General features: G+C 43.6%; 1 protein-coding gene across 1 annotated transcript in view; it reads right to left on the reverse strand.

The window, feature by feature from the left end:
* Positions 1-18,844, reverse strand: part of ABCB8 (ATP binding cassette subfamily B member 8) — a 432,700-nt gene that overhangs the window by 39,790 nt on the left and 374,066 nt on the right. The window contains exons 12-13 of the mRNA XM_085628480.1: positions 11,040-11,134; positions 10,746-10,879 (exon numbers count right to left, since the gene is read on the reverse strand). Of these exons, the coding sequence (XP_085484606.1) occupies positions 10,746-10,879; positions 11,040-11,134 (229 nt within the window). The remainder of the gene's footprint in view (positions 1-10,745; positions 10,880-11,039; positions 11,135-18,844) is intronic.

Raw genomic sequence — 18,844 nt, forward strand, 5'->3', positions numbered from 1 at the left:
AGCTTACACCCGACCGCATCCAGTTAATTGCTAACATGCCACCACCCAAGACACAAAAGGGGGTGCGGGCTTTTATAGGCCTCACTTCCTACTGTAGGCAGTGGATCCCTCAATATGCATTTCTAGCAAAACCACTCATCCAGTTGACAACACAGGAGGCCGCCACACCGACTGTCCTCCCTTGGACTCAAGAACATACACATGCTTTTGAAAACTTAAAGAAAGCTTTATGCCAAGCACCTGTTTTAGCAACACCATGTTACAATAAACTGTTTACACTATTTGTTACAGAACGCGAAGGTACTGCCTTGTCAGTACTCACTCAGGAACAAGCAGGATCACACAAACCATGTGCTTATTTCTCTAGTACATTAGATCCAGTAGCTCAGGCTCTTCCTGCGTGCCTGAAATCAGTGGCAGCAACAGCTTTAGCAATCAGACAAAGCGATGCCATAGTGTTAGGACATCAATTGACAGTACAAGTACCACACGCAGTAGAGGTTCTCTTGAACCGCACACAAACACAACACTTGACTATAGCGAGACTCACCGGTTACGAATTGACATTGTTTCAGCCACACATAGAAATCAGACGTTGTAATACGTTAAATCCTGCCACACTTTTGCCAGTAAATGGAACAGATCCATTAGCACATGATTGTATTGAAGTCATTACTATCACGACAAAACCCAGACAAGACTTGACAGATATCCCTTTATTAGATCCAGACTTGACATTGTATGTAGATGGTTCATGTATGAGAACAAGTACAGGAGAGTTAGTGGCCGCTTACGCAGTCACAACAGACACTGAAGTCATTGAAACAAATTGTATTAACATTTTGTCAGCTCAAGCAGCAGAGCTCATCGCTCTGACACAAGCCTGTATTCAAGCCAAAAATAAGAAAGTCAACATATACACAGATTCACGTTATGCATTCGGAGTCGTCCATGACTTCGGCGTGCTGTGGCGAGAGAGAGGTTATTTAACTTCTCACGGTGCCCACATCCAACACGGACCCCTCATTCAAGCACTATTAGATGCGATTCATTTACCTACTGCAATATCGATTATGAAATGCAAAGCTCATACAAAAGTTACCGATATCATTTCTCAGGGTAATGACCTAGCTGACAGAACAGCTAAACAGACTGCTCAGAACCAGACTCATACAACTGACGCGACAAAGACAATAGTTCCGACACCAACACATTGCATGACAGTTAAGGATCCCGCCCTTGATATAATTGACATACAGACACACGCTACACCAGAAGAAATAAAGAAATGGACTGAATTAGGAGGGATCCAAACGGATCAAGGATGGATGACGAAGGAAAAATCTATATGGTTTCTTCCCGATTCCATGGTTCAAGTCATCATTAACACAATACACAGTCCAGCGCACCTAGGAGAAAAAGCTATGCTAGACAGTATTCAACACATTTGGTTCAACAAACACATGCGAGCAGCAGCCAAACAGAAAGTACGTACCTGTATGATATGTTGTCAGTTTAATCCAGGTAAAGCATCCCCGTAGAGCAGGGTGGATTTCAACCTCCCGATCATGCTTTTGAAGTCCTCCAGATGGATTATATCCAGATGGAACGATGTCGAGGATTCAAATATGTTCTCGTAGTTGTCTGTGCTCTTTCCCGTTGGACAGAAGCCTACCCGGTTTCAGATTACACTGCCCCGACTACTGCCAAACAGCTAGAGCGAGAATTCTTCCCACGATATGGTTTGCCACGTGTTGTATACTCAGATAACGGCCAGCCATTCTCATCCGAATTAATGAAACACGTTTCACTTTTGTTAGGCTACCAATGGAAATTCCACTGTGTCCGACATCCTGAGGCAGCAGGTCTCGTGGAACGCCATAATCAAACTCTGAAAATTAGATTGTCCAAAATATGTAGAGAAAAAGGTGTCGATTGGATAGTAGCCTTACCAGTTGCACTCTTTTACATGAGAATGGTAGCACATTCTCGAACAGGGCTATCCCCGTACGAGGTGATCTTCGGTAGACCACCAAATATGTGGGGGACGCCTATACCTCGCAAAATCACTGATGTTGACTGTAATATGCTGACAGATTACCTGGCTTCCTTGATGTCTGCACTACAATCTTGTCGTTCACAGGTAGCTGCAGCTTTTCCCGATAACACTGAGGTGAAGCCCCATGACGTGGTTCCAGGTGATCTGGTCCTAGTGCGGAATTTCGACCGGAAGACCCAACTGGAGCCTAGGTGGAAATCGCCAAAACTTGTTCTACTAGCAACAAGGACAGCCGTGAAGATCGAGGGACGTAAAGGGTGGTTGCACTCGAGTCATATCAAGAAATTTTATGGACTACCGTCCAGTGTGAACACTCAGCCCTGCATTTCCTCACAGACAGACTCAAAGCTCCCCTTGGTTGAACCCACGAAAACGGAACTTTATAAACTGAAATTAAGGTCTAGCAAGTCAGACAATTTGATTGTTTAAGTCCTCTCCAAGGTGAATCGGTTGAATTTGTCTCTGACATGTATCCTCTAGACCAGAATAGAGAAAGAAATCAACAGATGCAGCTTAAAAAGCATGCGTATTGTAAATCGCTTCGTAGTCATTGCACAGTAACACTATTAATTTTGTTTTTTCTAAGTTTTCTGATCATTATAACTAGTATATTACTTCGTATGTATTACCCTATTTCTAAACGTGCTTATAATGTTACTGCTGAACATTCTTTTAGTGAATTACCTCTGCATGAGTTGTCCTATAGATTTGCGCTGCGCAACAACACATTCATTAGTATGTTACATCATTCCCATCAGACCAGCAATGCTACAAATTGTTGGATATGTGGCCGACTCCCTCCTTATCAGAACTATAAGGGAGTTTTGCCCCTCTTTCCATATCCGTTCACACACAATGGCTCCTGTGGAGCATGGTTCAGTTTGATTAATTCCCTAGATTCAAATTTCGCAGTTTATCAAGACAACTGGGTATGGGGAAACCTGAACTTGGTTTTGCTTAAAGTCTGCTACCCTAACAAGGAGGGACTTCCCAAAAGAACAGGAACTGATCTAGAAAATGAAGTATATGGATTAGGTAATTTTACACTTAACCTCCTGATTCTGAATGTCGAATCCGAAGCTACACCAATCTTGCCCGCTATGTCAGTATTCCCAGTTAAAGGGGAATTATGTGTAAGAAAGAATGGTTCCATACACATGGGCCATAGTAAATGCACCACTGTAATAAAATTCAGTGATCAAGGCAAATCTACATTTAGAGCTTCCCGTCATTCTTACTTCATATGTGGCCAGACCGCATATATATGTCTACCTCTAGATTGGGATGGTACCTGTTACATAGCATTCCTTCTGCCACCTGTTTTCCTAGCTCCTCCTGATTATCACAGAAATACCCATTTAGTACACAATAGACAGCAGAGAGATCTCCCGATTGTCGACTACACTGAAACGGCATGGGAACAATATACAGATTTCAATAAAGGTTTCTTTCCCTATATAGGTACAGTCACTAATAGTAAGCTGATACGTAGATTAACTAGAACCCTTGAAGCAGTAGTAAACGAGACTACTTCCGCCTTAGGCAATTTAACAGAAGAGCAGTCTGCTATGCGGATTGTTGTGCTTCAAAATCGTCTTGTCCTTGACGTCATCCTGGCCGATAGGGGCGGAGCTTGTAGAGTCATCGGATCAAGTTGCTGCATTTTCATACCAGAAAATTCACCGTCAGTATATAAAGCCATAACCCGCCTTCATAAGATTATAAGCCAGATACACCAGAGCCCAGGCACCTGGACTTGGTCCGGTTGGTTCTGGAGCATGTTGTCAGCCTGGGGATGGAGGATCCTATCCTTCCTAGGTATTGGCTTTCTCATACTATTCAGTTGCTGCTTATGTCTACAATGTGGGCCAGCGATTTGTGGCCTGTGTGCCACATCGTGTATCCCACCTCCAAGTTTTCGTTCAAAATCCCGGAAGAAGAAAGAAGAACAAATGATGCTATATGAACAGATCGATGGATTGATGAAGATTGATATCTCCTGAGGGTCCGTAGGGGACAAGGAGGGAATGAGGAAATATGAATTTTGTGATCAGTTATGTCCCCTATCGTAGACCCCAACGGCTCCATGTGCATGCTATAAGTACATGTATGTTCCCTCCAGTTCCAGTTTTGCAAGACGCAAATACATGTGAGTCCACCGTCAACATGTCCTCTATCAGATCCACCATGAATGGGTCAGATATTCCATTCCTAGGTATGAAAGGCCACCGACTTTATGAGGTTCACTTTCCACATTTCACAGATTCAGGCGAGTAGGCCCTGAATTCTGCCATCAAGCCTTTTCCTGCCTTCTGCCTCTGAAAGCTCCAGTCCGAGCATGCATCTGTATCCATGAACTTTGTCCTACTCCCTGCGCGGCTAACGGTGCCTGATCCAGCCTGTTGCCTGCCAAAAAACTGTATTTCACCTTCAAGATTATCTGCTCCGCTCCTCATCCGATGCATTCCTGTCTAGTAGTTTAGGTAAACATTCTTCCAGCTACCGTGCAAAGGGCCAGGCCTCACTGTCCTCATGCAAGTAATTCATAGCCCCTGTTACCATGGAAGATTCCTGCCCCCTCGCATCTCATGTAGACACTTAGACGCTTGTACACGCACTAACAGTCAGTATAGAATAGATTCCGTCCGAGAGACTTTTCCTTTTTGGATAATACAGTTCTTTAAACATAAGATATCAGATATGATTTGGGATTAGGTTGACATGACCCCCCAGACTTCTGTCTCCACATGTAGAGCTAAATGTCAAGTCCCCTTCACCCTCTAGTTGCACGTCAATCACACGTCATGCGGCTGCGCGCGCATCTCTGCCAAGTATTTCTGCTGACATTGCAGGATTCTCTCATGGATCCACCCACTTGTGACATCATGTTTAATGACGTATTTGGTTACACCTATGTTTACGCCTTTTTTCATTACGTATGTGTATTATATCTGTATTATCAGCTGTTACGCCTCTTGCATCTGTCTTAATGTAATGCTTTCCATATAAATACCATTACTTGTCAATAATGTATTGCCTTCCTTCCTGAACCCTCATGGTGATGGAGTGTGAAGCCTGCAATTCGAATTGTATTTCCTTTGTAGAGGAATAAAGCCTTTTAGAACCTCTAATACCACGGATTCTGCCTCTTATATTTACTGAGTTATTCTTACTAGACTTTACCGCATAAAAAATAGTACCGGTAATGAAATATTTACCACAACAGCTGGATCCACCCGGTCTCCTAATGAGTGCTAACTTAGCCTGCCTAATCCAATCCGGACAATGCTCTCAAGATGTGTGTTGATAACATAAAGCAAAGAGCAGTATCTGCATTGGCAGGGTTACCAGGCCTCTGGGGGTGACGTGAGGTAGCCACAGTGCGGGGGTGGGACTAAGAGCTCACATCACATGTTGCTTGGTGTTCAGAGGATTTAACCCTTTCGCCAGCCTGTTTTGAAGAAGCTTGTTGCGGGCCTCCTGTCAGAGAAGCTGCTGGCACAGTGCAGCATTTCTGACCGGTCAGCCTAAATTCGGCCAGAAACCTGACAACTGGGTAAGACTCTTTGCCAGAGTAGGGCTGGGGAGGGCGGTTTGTTGAGAGGTGCTAAAACCTCTGTGTAAGAGGCGTCCAACCGCACAACCTCCCGGCTGCCACCACACGTGGGATGCAATGTCTCTAAAACTGGAGCCAGGGAAACCCCAAAGTGAAAATTTAAACAGGGACAACATAGTGAGGCCTTTTGGGGTCAAAGTTCTGGAAACACTTACCCCGCATATAGGAAGAACGGTTTTATGACTCAGCACTGCTAATATTTCTAAATTGCAAACAGACCAAAAGGCTGATGATTTATTCAAAAACACGTTTGGGTGGAGCTGTGTCTTTGTGCGCACAATGCAATTTGTGTCTCGGTTGGTTGTTAAATAAAGTGCATAATTGCTTTCCCTCTTGGACAGATGCAGCATGGTCCGTCTCGCAAGTCTGATGCAGCTACACTATGGCTTTTTTTTATGCACGCCTGAGCTTTCTGCTAAGTCATCCCTCACCCCAGCCCTTCAATGTCAGCAGGACGGAGAGGAGAGGGAGAGGTAGCAGAAAGTGAGGGCAAGGACTGGATGCCTCTTCCTGTGGCTCACCTGGATGGGGAGACCCTGGAGGCGGAGGTGAGAACACTCGCTTGTGTGTTTCTGTGTGTGTACCAAACAGTGCAACATGCGTCTTCATGCAAGCATCGGTCTGTAATGAGTGCAAACAGCTACATCAAAATCTGTATGTAATGTTATGTGGTATGGCAAAAGGGATTTATTTCTGGATATTTTCATTTCCATAACAACAAGAGTTGTGTTCAGCCTGCTTCTAATCATCTAATTGTGACTGCTGAGCAACATGGAGATAAAACGATTTGTCCAGGATCAAATATCTTGATCAAGAGGGGAAGCCATGATTAGCATTGAGGTCTCCTTGTTCATCTGTGGGCACTTTCACCAGAACTAGGCCATATATCTCCCTTATGTTCTGTGCGTGTAATGTGTCAGGTGTGCAGGGCCTCTTTGCTGCTGCTGGAACTGGTAGCACCCATATATGCCCTGATACCTGTCCGTTATTGTCATGTGCATTGCACACCCGCTGCAGGCAGGAGGGAGCACAGCCAGGGTGCTTCTCAAACAAAAAGAGGGCCTTACACTCAGCTGCCAAGGGGCCCTAGGACACTGCAGACAGCTCTGGCCCTTTAGCTAAAAACAGATTCGCAGCATGCACCCCTGCCCTGCCAGCCTCCATCCGTGCAGCTTCCAGCGAGGGAATGTGTGCAGACACCCTAAATAAGTGTTTATGAACTGGAGATCCATGCAGGAGGCTCTTTGAAGGGGCATAGGGAAGGGATACCTTGCAGGAGGTAGTGTGAGAGCACTTTGTGAGAGGGCATGTTGATCTGCCTCTGCACCGGGCCATGTTGCTGAGGCACTGTACCATGCTTTTTGTTCATGCCAATCTGTTTAAAACCATTGCACTGAGTATTAATGTTCAGGGCACCGTGCAGGGCTGGGTTAGGTGCAGTAGCACTGTACAAGTTCGACGTCCAAGGATAATTGACAGAGCTGTTGTGCACAGAGCTATTATGCATGGGCATGGTACATGGATATAATGAAGGTGTAATGTACATAAGACTTTGTATGGACAATGGACAGCAACATCGTCCAGGAGTTTTGTGCAGTGGTCATAGTGAAGGGGTGCCAAGCACTAAACAGAGTGCAGCAGCGTGTTTGGCTTCTTGTGATGAAGCATCATGCAGAAGCATCATGCAGGGGTATTTACATGGCTTTTTGATGTGCAAAATGACGGGGGGCAATATGTACATTGAAAACAGTATTGTTTACAAGAAAGGTTTTTGACTTCGACCTCTGCCTCCATGCATTCCACAAATGTGAAAAGTAGTTTATAGCCCATGTCCATCTGGGGCCATTGTTTATGGCCTGACAAATGGCTCTGGGAAAACAGCCTCTTCAGGCCCTCCCAAATGGAAGCAACACATTGAAGTAATTAGTGAGGGCATGAACGCTGGGTCTGGAAACAAGCACAACAGAGCAGATTGGCAATGGAAATAAGTATGTATGGTTGCAGTCAGTGTAGTGTAAAATTTCCGAAAGGAAATTCACAGGAAGCCCCAGCCTTGCCTTTCATGCTAGCCTTGTGACCAGATGAGGGAGTTTGGAATTGTCATCTGTTCTGTATACTAAAAATTATACATTACCAATATAAGATGCAGAAGTGAAGTGGCTTTTTACTTGCAAGAAGTAATAGAATACCGATTCACCTGGCCTTCATGGACTTGTCCAGTGCTTTTGACACTGTTAGTAGGGGAAAGCTATGGTCGTTGATGGGGGAAATGGGTTTTGAAGAACCCCTAATCACCCTCCTACGTAGGTTGCATGAGTCTACTTATGTAGCGGTTCGTTATGGACCAGGAGGAGAGAAGACCAGGCTGATTGCCTCCACGAAGGGGGTTCGCCAGGGTTGTATCCTGGCCCCCTTTCTATTTCTTATATATACAAATGGTTTAGAGGCATTCCTGATTAAACAGCAACTGGATTTTCCAAAAATAAATGGCAAAACGGTCCCCTTGCTATCATATGCCGATGATACAGTCATAATGACCTTGACGGCCAATAGCCTACAAAAAGCTCTGACCGCCTTCACTGATTTTATGTTATCCCTGGACCTCAAAGTAAATTTTAGCAAATCATTCGTCATGGTCTACGGCCCAAAGAAAACTAAAACCAAGAAATTTATGGTAAAGGGAAAAATTATTGAGATAATGTTTTTAGCAATAAATTAAACTGGGATGACCTCGTTATGGTAAGGGCCCAACAGACTAGTAGACTAATAGAGGGGCTTTTCCGTTTTTGCCTGCAAACCGGGACACAAGCCGGTAGCAGAGATGATAACTTTATATAAATCAAAATGTTTATATGTAGCTACCTTCGGGGCTGGAGTATGGGGTTATCATAAGAGCTACCAGATTCAGATTTTAGAGAATACAATTTTAAAAAGACTATTAATGATTCCTAGTAGCTCACCAACATTATTTTGCCATTCTGAGGTGGGCCTGGAATATGTGAAAGATAGGATAAATATTGGCCCACTCATCCTATGTGGGAAAATCTGGCCCTCAGAAGACCTAATATTCTCTAGGAGTATACTTAGGGATTGTATGAACATGGACACTGCAATGTCACTCCCTTGGCTATGATATGTCAAGAACACCTTCCGTAAGATTGGACTAGAAGATTATAATAACCCAGAAATTATTCAGAACCACTGGAAAATGGTTATTAAAAATGCATACCGTATTGAAATAAGTATGTCTAACCAGGATCGGGGAATGTTGGATGGTGGGATGCTAAATCATCAGCCATTTTACCTGTCGTTTTCTGATGACTAGACTAAGACTTGGCAGATTGCACTTTTTATCGGCCTATCCTAAACAGGTTTGTTGGTGTGAGAGACTAGCCCCCTGACCATGTAATAATATGGCCAAACAGAGCACAATGCACTTCATGTTGTTTTGTTCATTGTATGCTGCCTCCCCTGGACGTTTGGAAACAATGGTGGCCACAAGATCTGTCTCCTCCGCAGGCTGCTGTTAGGGCTGTGAAGAACCTGGGAGTAAAATTGTATGACACTCTTTCTATGGCAGTCCAGGTGCAGTCAGTAACCGGGACCTGCTTTGGTCTCCTGAAGATGCTTCGGAGGTTTCTATTTCTATTACAGACCCCGCACAGAAAAATAGTTATTTAGGCCCTTATCATCTCTAGATTGGACTATGTCAATGTCCTCTATCTAGGCCTCCCGGAATCCTTACTCAACAAATTGCAGGTGGTGCAGAACGCGACAGCCAGGGCTGTCCTGAGTCTCGGGATTAGAGAGCGGATTTCGCACCATTTTAATAATCTGCATTGGCTACCTGTCCGCAGTAGAATTCGTTTTAAAGCCCTGGTTTTGGCCTTTAAGGCCCTGCATGGTGTGGGAGCAAAGTACATATGTAGAAGAGTTTCCTTCTATGTTCCCAGCAGATCTCTCAGATCTGCTCATTTCCATCTTATGGTCACTCCCAAGTACCTTAGAGCTCGCAGTGGCGGTCTCTCTATTCAAGTGCTAGTGTCTGGACTTTGGAATAAGCTTCCTTTCCCACTTAGGCAAGCTACCAACTTGCTTGCTTTCAGGAAATAACTGAAAACCTGGCTGTTCCAAAAAACATCTTAAATCATCTTTTCCTCTTCTCCTTTCTTCTTTTCCCTTCCTCTTGGTTCCTCTTGTGTGCTTTTCTGTCTTAGTGCCGGGACACTCTTCTGAGTAGCCGTGCGCTCTATAAATCCACTTTAACATAACATAGAGCACGCTTTATAAAGCCCTTATCGAAAGCCATTCGGCCTTGTTCCTACATGGAGGGCTTTGATCATTTGAGATCATTATCTACGGATGCAATCTGTAGTGCAGTGCTTAGTTTGATTAGAATAGCACTTTCAATCCGAAAACGCTATGAACTGTGAAAGGAATCGAAATTTTATATTTATTGTAGGTCCTTTTAAGAATCAATTAAATGTATAAATTGTGTTGTCGAAGGTTGGGATGATTTTCAAACTGATTGAGTTTTGCTGGTATATCAATAATTATTGGAGAGAATATGTTCATTTTTTATAAACGTTTTTAACTGTATTTTTATATATATCTTGTATGCAAACTTTTATGATTCACAAGAATCGAATAAAGTTATATTGATGATGATGAATAACATCGAAAAAAATAGTTTTAAATGTTATTTTTGCTGCACAGGAAAGAATAGCAGCGACTGTGTTGCATGTCATTATGTGTTAATTAGTACTTACTGCGATATGTCTAAAGGCTTAGGCTTTACATATTACAGTAACAGGTTTATTTTGAAGATTTCTATAGCGCTTTATTAACCTACTTGCTTCCTCAAATTTGCTTGAAAATCCACCATTCGCAACTCTTTTTTTCAAAATGTTCTTGGTGGGGGTGGGGAGAAACCCCCAAACCCACTTTATGATAGACGTTTGCTCTCCACTAGCCACTCATCCCGAACATTTCCGCTCCATCACTTTCAAATGTCACCAGCTGCACTCTGATAAGCCTCTAAGTTTGGGGAAGAGTCTTCCAATACTTCACCTGGTTGATAAATCCAATCACCCGTCCTCGCAGCCAGGCAGGGTCCAGATTTCGTATGTCAATTCCATCCACAGTGACCACGCCACAGTTCGGATCATAGAACCTTTCCAGCAGAGCTGCCACTGTGGACTTTCCTAAATAACATAAATGCAAGAACAAAGGCATTGGCAATAAAACTATATAAACAGAGCAGATTCACAATAGGCTTCCTTTTAGAAGAAAACTAGACTGTAGCTGATCTTTTGACAGAGTTTTCAACTGTTTTCAGGAACAGATCTCTACAAAGGTTCTTACCTCCTCCAGACTGTCCCACAATTGCCACCGTCTTCCGTGAGGGGATGGTGAGACTGAAGTCCTTCAGAACATCCTGGCCTGGCCTGGTGGGGTAGCTGAAATGCACAATAGTGAAACAATGCAGATGAAAACGACACTCAGGCAGCACAACCAAGTTCTCATAAAATGGATACATATAATAAGACAGGAATGAAAGTGCATGTAGAGGTCAAAAGCAGTGGTACTGATATTGGGCCATGAGCAGACTGCATGCAGAGAGAAGTTCGGAGGCCTACATGGCGGGCAGAAAAATAATTTAGTAACAATGATGACTCTAGTTCTTGGTTCCATCAGGGGGCACTTCAGCCACTGGTGTTTGGATCAACGTCAAATGCATGAGTCGCCAACTCCTAATACAGGCCATACTCTACAGAGCAGTCCATATGCTAGGTTACTGCAACTGCCCAGAGGGACCCTCAGTTCGTATGTACTCAAGGGCTCCTATGTCTACTAAGCAGAGAACAAGGCTCCTCTTATTCCATCCACAAACCATTACCATGTATTCCTCTCTCCACCACCCATGGGCCCTCTGTCAACTGCACACAGATTACACCCCTTGTTGTCAGTTACAGATCAGAATGACTCAACTTGTAAGCCACCAACTCAATATTGAGTCTCCCACGCCCAAAGAAACTAGGAGCTACCTGTGCCATTTTAAAATTTTTTAGATTACAGTGCATTCCTGCCGCAACTTACGGGGCTGAAGTTTGGGGTTTGGTAAAAAACCCTGGCATCCAACGTGAAGAGAGTCGCTTCTGTAGGAAACTATTGGGTGCCCCAATCTCATCCTCCGAATTCATCTGCCACAAAGAGCTTAATCTTCCCTATATCTGTGATTTCATCAGATCCAGACCAGCTCTATTTTGGCTGAGAATTTGGCGGAACAACGCAGCCACTTTAACTCAAGATATAATCAAAGATTGCCTCAAATGTGATCATGGCCTATCGATTCCTTGGCTAGCTGGAGTTCAAAAAATATTAAGCGCCGTAAATAGAGGCGACCTCTTTTCTGACCCATCGGGAATCGCACCCAAGGATAAGGCAGAGGTCAAACAAGCACTTTATGCACTTTTTGATACAGAAAGAATGGAAAGGGAAATATTAAAACCCACTGTAGTAAGATACATGGAGAATGACATGTGCCTGCAACCATTCCCATTATATCTTACCCTACCCATGTCCAACTGGGAGAGGTCTTTGCTATTCCGTTTAAGGGCAGGTTCTGTAAAATTTTTACTGGGTTTCCCTTTGGGTTACCATCGCTCAACTGAGTACAGTCCTTGCCCGTGCGACGGTATTAGCACACAGAATGAGTTTCATTTTCTATTTTTCTGTAAATTTTATTTAAAATATATAAATTGGTTTTTAACACCATATTTTAGAAAGCAGAGACCACTCTCTCTGGAGGAGTCCTGTTCAATGTTACTTTCTCTGGAGACAGACAAATTAATTTTTCGCACCAGCACTTTCTTAAGACTTATCACTTGTGTACGTAAGACGATGGAAAATCCTTGATTTGTTGCTGTATCGGATCTTAATATTATGAAACTGTATTGGAATATTGTAATAATGAATTATTTTTATGTACTTTTATGAATTTTATGAAATTCGAATAAAGGTCTTTTGATTGATTGATTGATTGACTCAACTTGTTATTTAGAGCTTGGACAATATATACACATAATCCAGAGACCCAAAACAATTTAAATATCAAGCGCCCTTATAACTACCATCTAGAGACAGAAGTCTCTCTTTTATCCCTCCTGGCAGCCTGTGGATAGTGGTCAGACAACCATTAACACAGGAACCCTCTATCCTCATCCACAGGCTGGTTTATTCTTTACCTCCTTCCAACAAATGGGGCCCTCGATCTGCAATCAATGGGCTGAGGACCACTTCTGGCCATCCTCAGACCGGGCCATTCTGTCATTTCGGAGACTATAGACCATTTAGTAGTAAAAGGAAATATCTGTTAACCAACCAACCAGAGACTTTCAAACAATACTACTGCTCACATTTAAGGTTAAAGCAAACGTATGAAGGGTAAACACATTCAATAGATCGATTGTGCCGGAGGAACCTCATAATATTATCTATCTCCAGAACCTCATAACAGCCTTAAAAACAACAGCAACACATAATTCAAAGCATCCCTGATCGAACACCTTCTACCACAGTTCCCACTGCTGCATTCTGCAGCACCTTGGTACTTTTGCATGCAGCCTCAGACTTGGACAAACCCATCTAAGGTGATGCGAAGAGAAGAAAATATCTCACTTTGTGGCAAAGTCTATGTTCAGCATGTGTGCTATCCCAAATTTTAAGTCTGGATGGCAAACTCCTTACGGTTAGTGTTAGACCTGTCAGCCTTAGGGTGGTCTTCCTCCAAACTTTCTCCTCTATTTTTCCTGATCTCGTTTTTGCTGACATTAGGACTCTGCACACTTTACCCCTGCCTATCAATGCTAAAGCACTTGTGCTCTCTCCTCTAAACATGATAATATTGGCTTATCCCAAAATGGCATATTTAATTTACTTATAAGTCCCTACTAAAGGAGTACTACATGTACCCAGGGCCCATAAATTAAATGCTACTAGAGGGTCGGCAGCACTGGTTGTGCCACCCATTTAATTAGCACTGTAGACATGCCTCAGGCTTGCCATTGCAGAGTCCGTGTGTGTAGTTGTAAACTGCCTTTTCGGCCTGTCAAAATAAACCTTTTGCTAGGCCCAAACCTTCCTTTTTAATACATTCAAGCCACCCTTACGGTAGGCCCTGGACAGCTCAGAGGGGAGGGGGCCACATATGTAAAAACAGGACATGTACTTTTAAATTTTACATGTCCTTTTAGTGAAAAACTCTCAAATTCGTTTTTTCACTACTGCAAGGCCTATCTCTCACTTAGGATAACATTGGAATGGCATAATTACATTTTTAAAGTGTAATTTCCAAATGAGATGTTGCATGTCCCTGAAATCACAATTTAAAATCCTAACTTTTGGTGAACTTGGATTTTAAATTGCAACTCAGAAAGTGTCACTTTTAGAAAGATGGTATTTTCTTGCCTTAGCCATTTAGTGCCTGTAGTCTGTCTCTGGTCACATGACGGTGTGGCTGACAGTCAGGCTTTGCGCATTCCTCTTAGACAGTCACACACAATAGGGAGCTTAGGTGTGCCTGGATAGGCCGTCACTGGCAGAATGCACCATCACAGGCAGGATGGGAAGGGAGGAACTGGGCACAGCCCCACTTACACCTGAATAGGCTGTGCCCTGCCTCCACACAAAGGGCTGTATACACCCACTTCAAAGGCACAACTGGGTATAAATACTGGACCTCAGACACCACCACTTCAGTTCAATTCTGGACCTGTGGTACTCTGCCAAGAAGGAGGACTGCAGTGCTGCTGAAGGACTACCACTCTGCTGGACAGCACTCTACTGGACTCCTGCTTTACTGTGCTGACCTGCTGTCTGCTACCCTCTTGCCTGGGTGGGAAGAACTAGACCTGCATCTCTTGAACCCAGAATGAGTCCAAGGGCTAGTTAGCTGGCCTCCTGATCTGAAGCCTCAGGGACATAACAAGCTTCCAACCACATTACATCTGCACCTCGACTCTGCCATCTGTGAGTCTACCCTGCCAAGTGGTGTCTCCTCAGTCCTCGACCCTTGGAAGTGGGCCTTAGGGGCTTTACCTACCTCTGTGGTCTCAACAGAACTGACGCATCTCCTCTGCTGTTCAGCGCAAACCCGAACAGAGCTGATGCATATCTGCTGCTGCATGGAATGGACCTGTCGCAAAAACTCACATCGCCACCGCAGTCCACATTGTCTTCAGAACTGCCACTGCGTGAACCATCCTTGGTGCGGGCCCTTACACCTCTTGTCGACAGCTGTCTTGACGGCGATGCTGAACTCTGCATCGCAGCCTCGAAGCTCCTCGGAACCAACCCATTAACCTGACTGCATGACTCATCACCATTTCCAGAATTTGCATCGCAAGCCCTTATCATTGGGATCCTCAATGTTGAAGCAGAAGGACCTCGCACTGCAGCTTTGCCACATCTTGGAACCAATGCATCACTTCAGCTGCGCTACGTATTTTCGACGTGGTTCCACATAACACTCTGCAAACCTGAATTTAAGGGCCTTTGTGTTCAGCTGGCCTAACTGGGTCCCTGTAGTCGACCCGAGCGCCATCGCGGTCGGCCTGAACATGTGACTTTGTCCTGGTCCAGCGCAACCAGATATTCACAGTAGGCACTTTACGCCTCTTGACACTAATTTCTCAAAAACTTTAGAATTCAATATCTCCAGTTTTGCTAATTAGATTGTTGTTGTTTTGGTCTTGTTTTCTTAAAAAAATCCCTCTATTTTTCTTGTACTGTTGTGGGCTCCTTTTGTGGTGTGTTTTCACTATATTACTGTTTCAAGTGTTGTACACATACTTTACACATTGCCTCTGAGTTAAGCCTAACTGCTCTGTGACAATCTACCTGAGCGTGAGCATAGGTTAATTTAGGGTTTGGTTGTGGCTTCACCCTGAGAAAAATTGTGGTTGCTGCTTCAGAAGGGTTTCAGCCCCCCCAACCAGTAACCCGGTTTCTTATAATTAGCATTATCTACTCCTCAGTGGAGAAAAGTAAAACACGAAAATCCAGATCTTTGCAGTGGTGAATGACATTTCCCACAAAGGGACCAAGTCTGAAAGGATCATTCTGTTCATCTAGAAAAATGAGAAGCTGCTGCCAGCCATGGCGCATTAAGATGTGCCCCACACCTCTATGAGGCAAAACCAGCATATAAGAATGCCTCTAGCAATATTAATAAAATGAAAAACCTGCGTGTGAGGATCCAGAATGTAAATGTGACATAAATACATATATGAGGGCTTCATATATAGCTGGATGTCATGTGCTAGTAGTGTTCACTGAGACCAACAGTGAAATGTTTTGGGTGTCTTGTGGAGGCAATTAAGTAGTGCTAGATATGCTTAAAGAAAATGGGTTAAGGAGTGCTGAGTGTCCTCAGAGATTCCAAGTTGAGGCTTTTTGCTTGTCTCATAGACAGTTAACTGAGAAGTGCTGGGTGTGCCTAAATAGACACAGGTTAAGGGGAATGCTTATTCACACCCAGGTTAAAAAGCTATGGATAGGTTCATAAAGATCCCAGGTTAAGCTATGTGTGGTGTGCTCATTTTAATCACAAGTTAATAGGTGGTGTGTTTGCTTAAGGAGGTCTTAGGTTAAAACGTATTAGTGTTGCATGGATTTCCAGGAACTGCTAATTACCCCACATATTACATCAATCATGACACCTTCTATGTCTCTATTGATAATATCAGGGCACGAGGTATAGTTATGAGAGCTAACTATAACAGGTGAATTTCAGTGGTTTTGTATGTTTAAAACGTTTAGTTATGTTCCTCCGTAAATGTGCCGCAAAATCTAAAAAACTAAAATGTTTCTGTCTAAATTGTCCCCTATGTCTTTTATTTTTGTATTTTGTACGAGGGGCTGAGTCCTGAGTCCTAAGATAGGCGCCATCACTTTTTGTTTGATGTGGTGGCAGGCAATCAGATCTCAGCAGGAAATCTCTTGAGTCTGTGGAGCCTCTGCGGTGTGAAATATACAAAGCTTTTTAGCATTAATTACACAAAATAACAGAAAGCACTCTTTCTGGACTAACATATAGCTATCTGCCAAATTTGGTGTAAATCTGTTCAGTGGTTTGGGCTATAGCTGTGTCTAAATCTCCTATGGAAAAAAGAATGGAGAAAACACTTCTGGACTCCCCTTTTTTCTTGGCTCCTCCTGGACAGATCACCCGAAACTTTCCATTCACAAACAAGTAACACTTTTTTGGAAAGTGTTGTGGAGATTCCTCAAATGGCGCCAAAGTTATTATATAATATGCGGTTGCCACTGGGTAGTTATAGTTAGGATCGTATTTTCATAGGAAATGCCTTTTTTTGTGTTGCTAAAAACTTTGACGCTGTTTGACGAATCTCCATAACACTTTCCAAAGAAGTGCTACTTTTAGACTTGTTTGTGCATGGAAAGTTGCAGGTGATCTGTTCACTGAAAAAAACAAAGGTTAGAGGGACATTATAGTTAGGCTCAGATTTCACTTGTACAAAACCATAGAAATTCAGCAGTTATAGTTACTTGAGCTAACTATAACTAATCCACCCACAATGTACTGCTTATGACCGCACATATTACATCACTCATGACATGGTCAGTGACATCACTGATGACATCTTAAATGACATCATCCACAGAACTACTCACATACCCACTCACATCCCATACAACCTCTCATACACCCACTCACACACCCACACAACTACTCACGTACCCCTTCACAAACCCATACAAATACTCATGTACCCACTGATGTATGCATAGAGCCATTCGCATGCCCACTCACTCACCTATACAGTCACTTACACACCCATATGCTCATTCACTCAAGCAGCCACTTACACACACATTCATTCACTCCTACAGGCACTCACACAACCACTCACTGATACAGATACTCACACACCCACTTACTCATACAGATACTAACACGTACTCAGTTGCCTAAACAGTCACTGCAACCAGTCTCCCAGAGCCTTTCTCACACTGACTTACCTATACAGCTACTCACACAACCACTCACTCACTCATATAGCCACTCAGACTGCCATTTGCACACCCACACAGCCAGCCACTCACCCATATAGCCACTCACTCATAAAGCTGCTCACATAGTCACTCACTCACTCTTATACCCACTCACACACCTATACTGCTGCTAACAGTCACTCACTTATATAGTGACTCACCTACCTACTCACTCACCAATACAGCCACTGACATAGCCACTCACTCTCCCATACAGCTACTCACACAACCACTCACTCACCCATAAAGTCACTTACACACCTACTTACTAACTCTTCCAGACACTTACACACACACTCACTCACTCATAAGCCACTCACACACCCACTCACTCTCCCATACAGCTACTCACACAACCATTCACTAATCCAAACAGCCACACACACATCCTCTCATTCTCCATACAGCCACTCATACACCCACTCACTCACACAGCCATTCACATACCCACTCACTCATACAGCCATGTATACACCCATACAACAACTCACACACAGATGCAAACAGTTACAGACCAATCAAATGACATATGTTACAAATAGTATCACTTAATAGTAGTACAGAAAGAATAGTAATGTAACGTACCTGCAACCTTTGAATTTTAAAGTGAATTTCTAAGGTTTTTTTCACATTTTATTTCCTAACTGTAACCTGTAACCTTTGAGAGTGAGTGTGTGAATGAGTGCATGAGTGTCTGAGTAGGTCTGTGAGTGGGTGTGAGAGTGTCTGAGTGGGTCTGTCAGTAGGTATGTGAGTGGTTTCTGGAGTCGCTACATAAGTGTCTCACTGGGTGTGTGAGTGGGTGCATGAGTGTCTGAGTGTGTATGAGTGGGTGTCAGAGTGCCTGAGCGGTTTTGTGAATGCCTCCATGAAATTGTGAGTCAGACTAAGAGTGATTGCTTGAGTGTCTGAGTGCGTCTGTGAGTGGGTGCATGAGTCTCTCAGTGGTTCTGTGAGTGAGTGTGAGTGTATGAGTACGTCTGTGAGTGGGTGTACGTGTCTGAGTGGATGGGTGTTTGAATGGGTCTTTGAGTGGCTGTGAGAGTGTCTGAGTGGTTCTGTGAGTGGGTGCATGAGTGCAGAGTGGGTCT

The sequence above is a fragment of the Triturus cristatus genome, chromosome 10 (assembly GCF_964204655.1).
Source record: "Triturus cristatus chromosome 10, aTriCri1.1, whole genome shotgun sequence".
In the NCBI taxonomy this organism is placed as follows: Eukaryota; Metazoa; Chordata; class Amphibia; order Caudata; family Salamandridae; genus Triturus; species Triturus cristatus.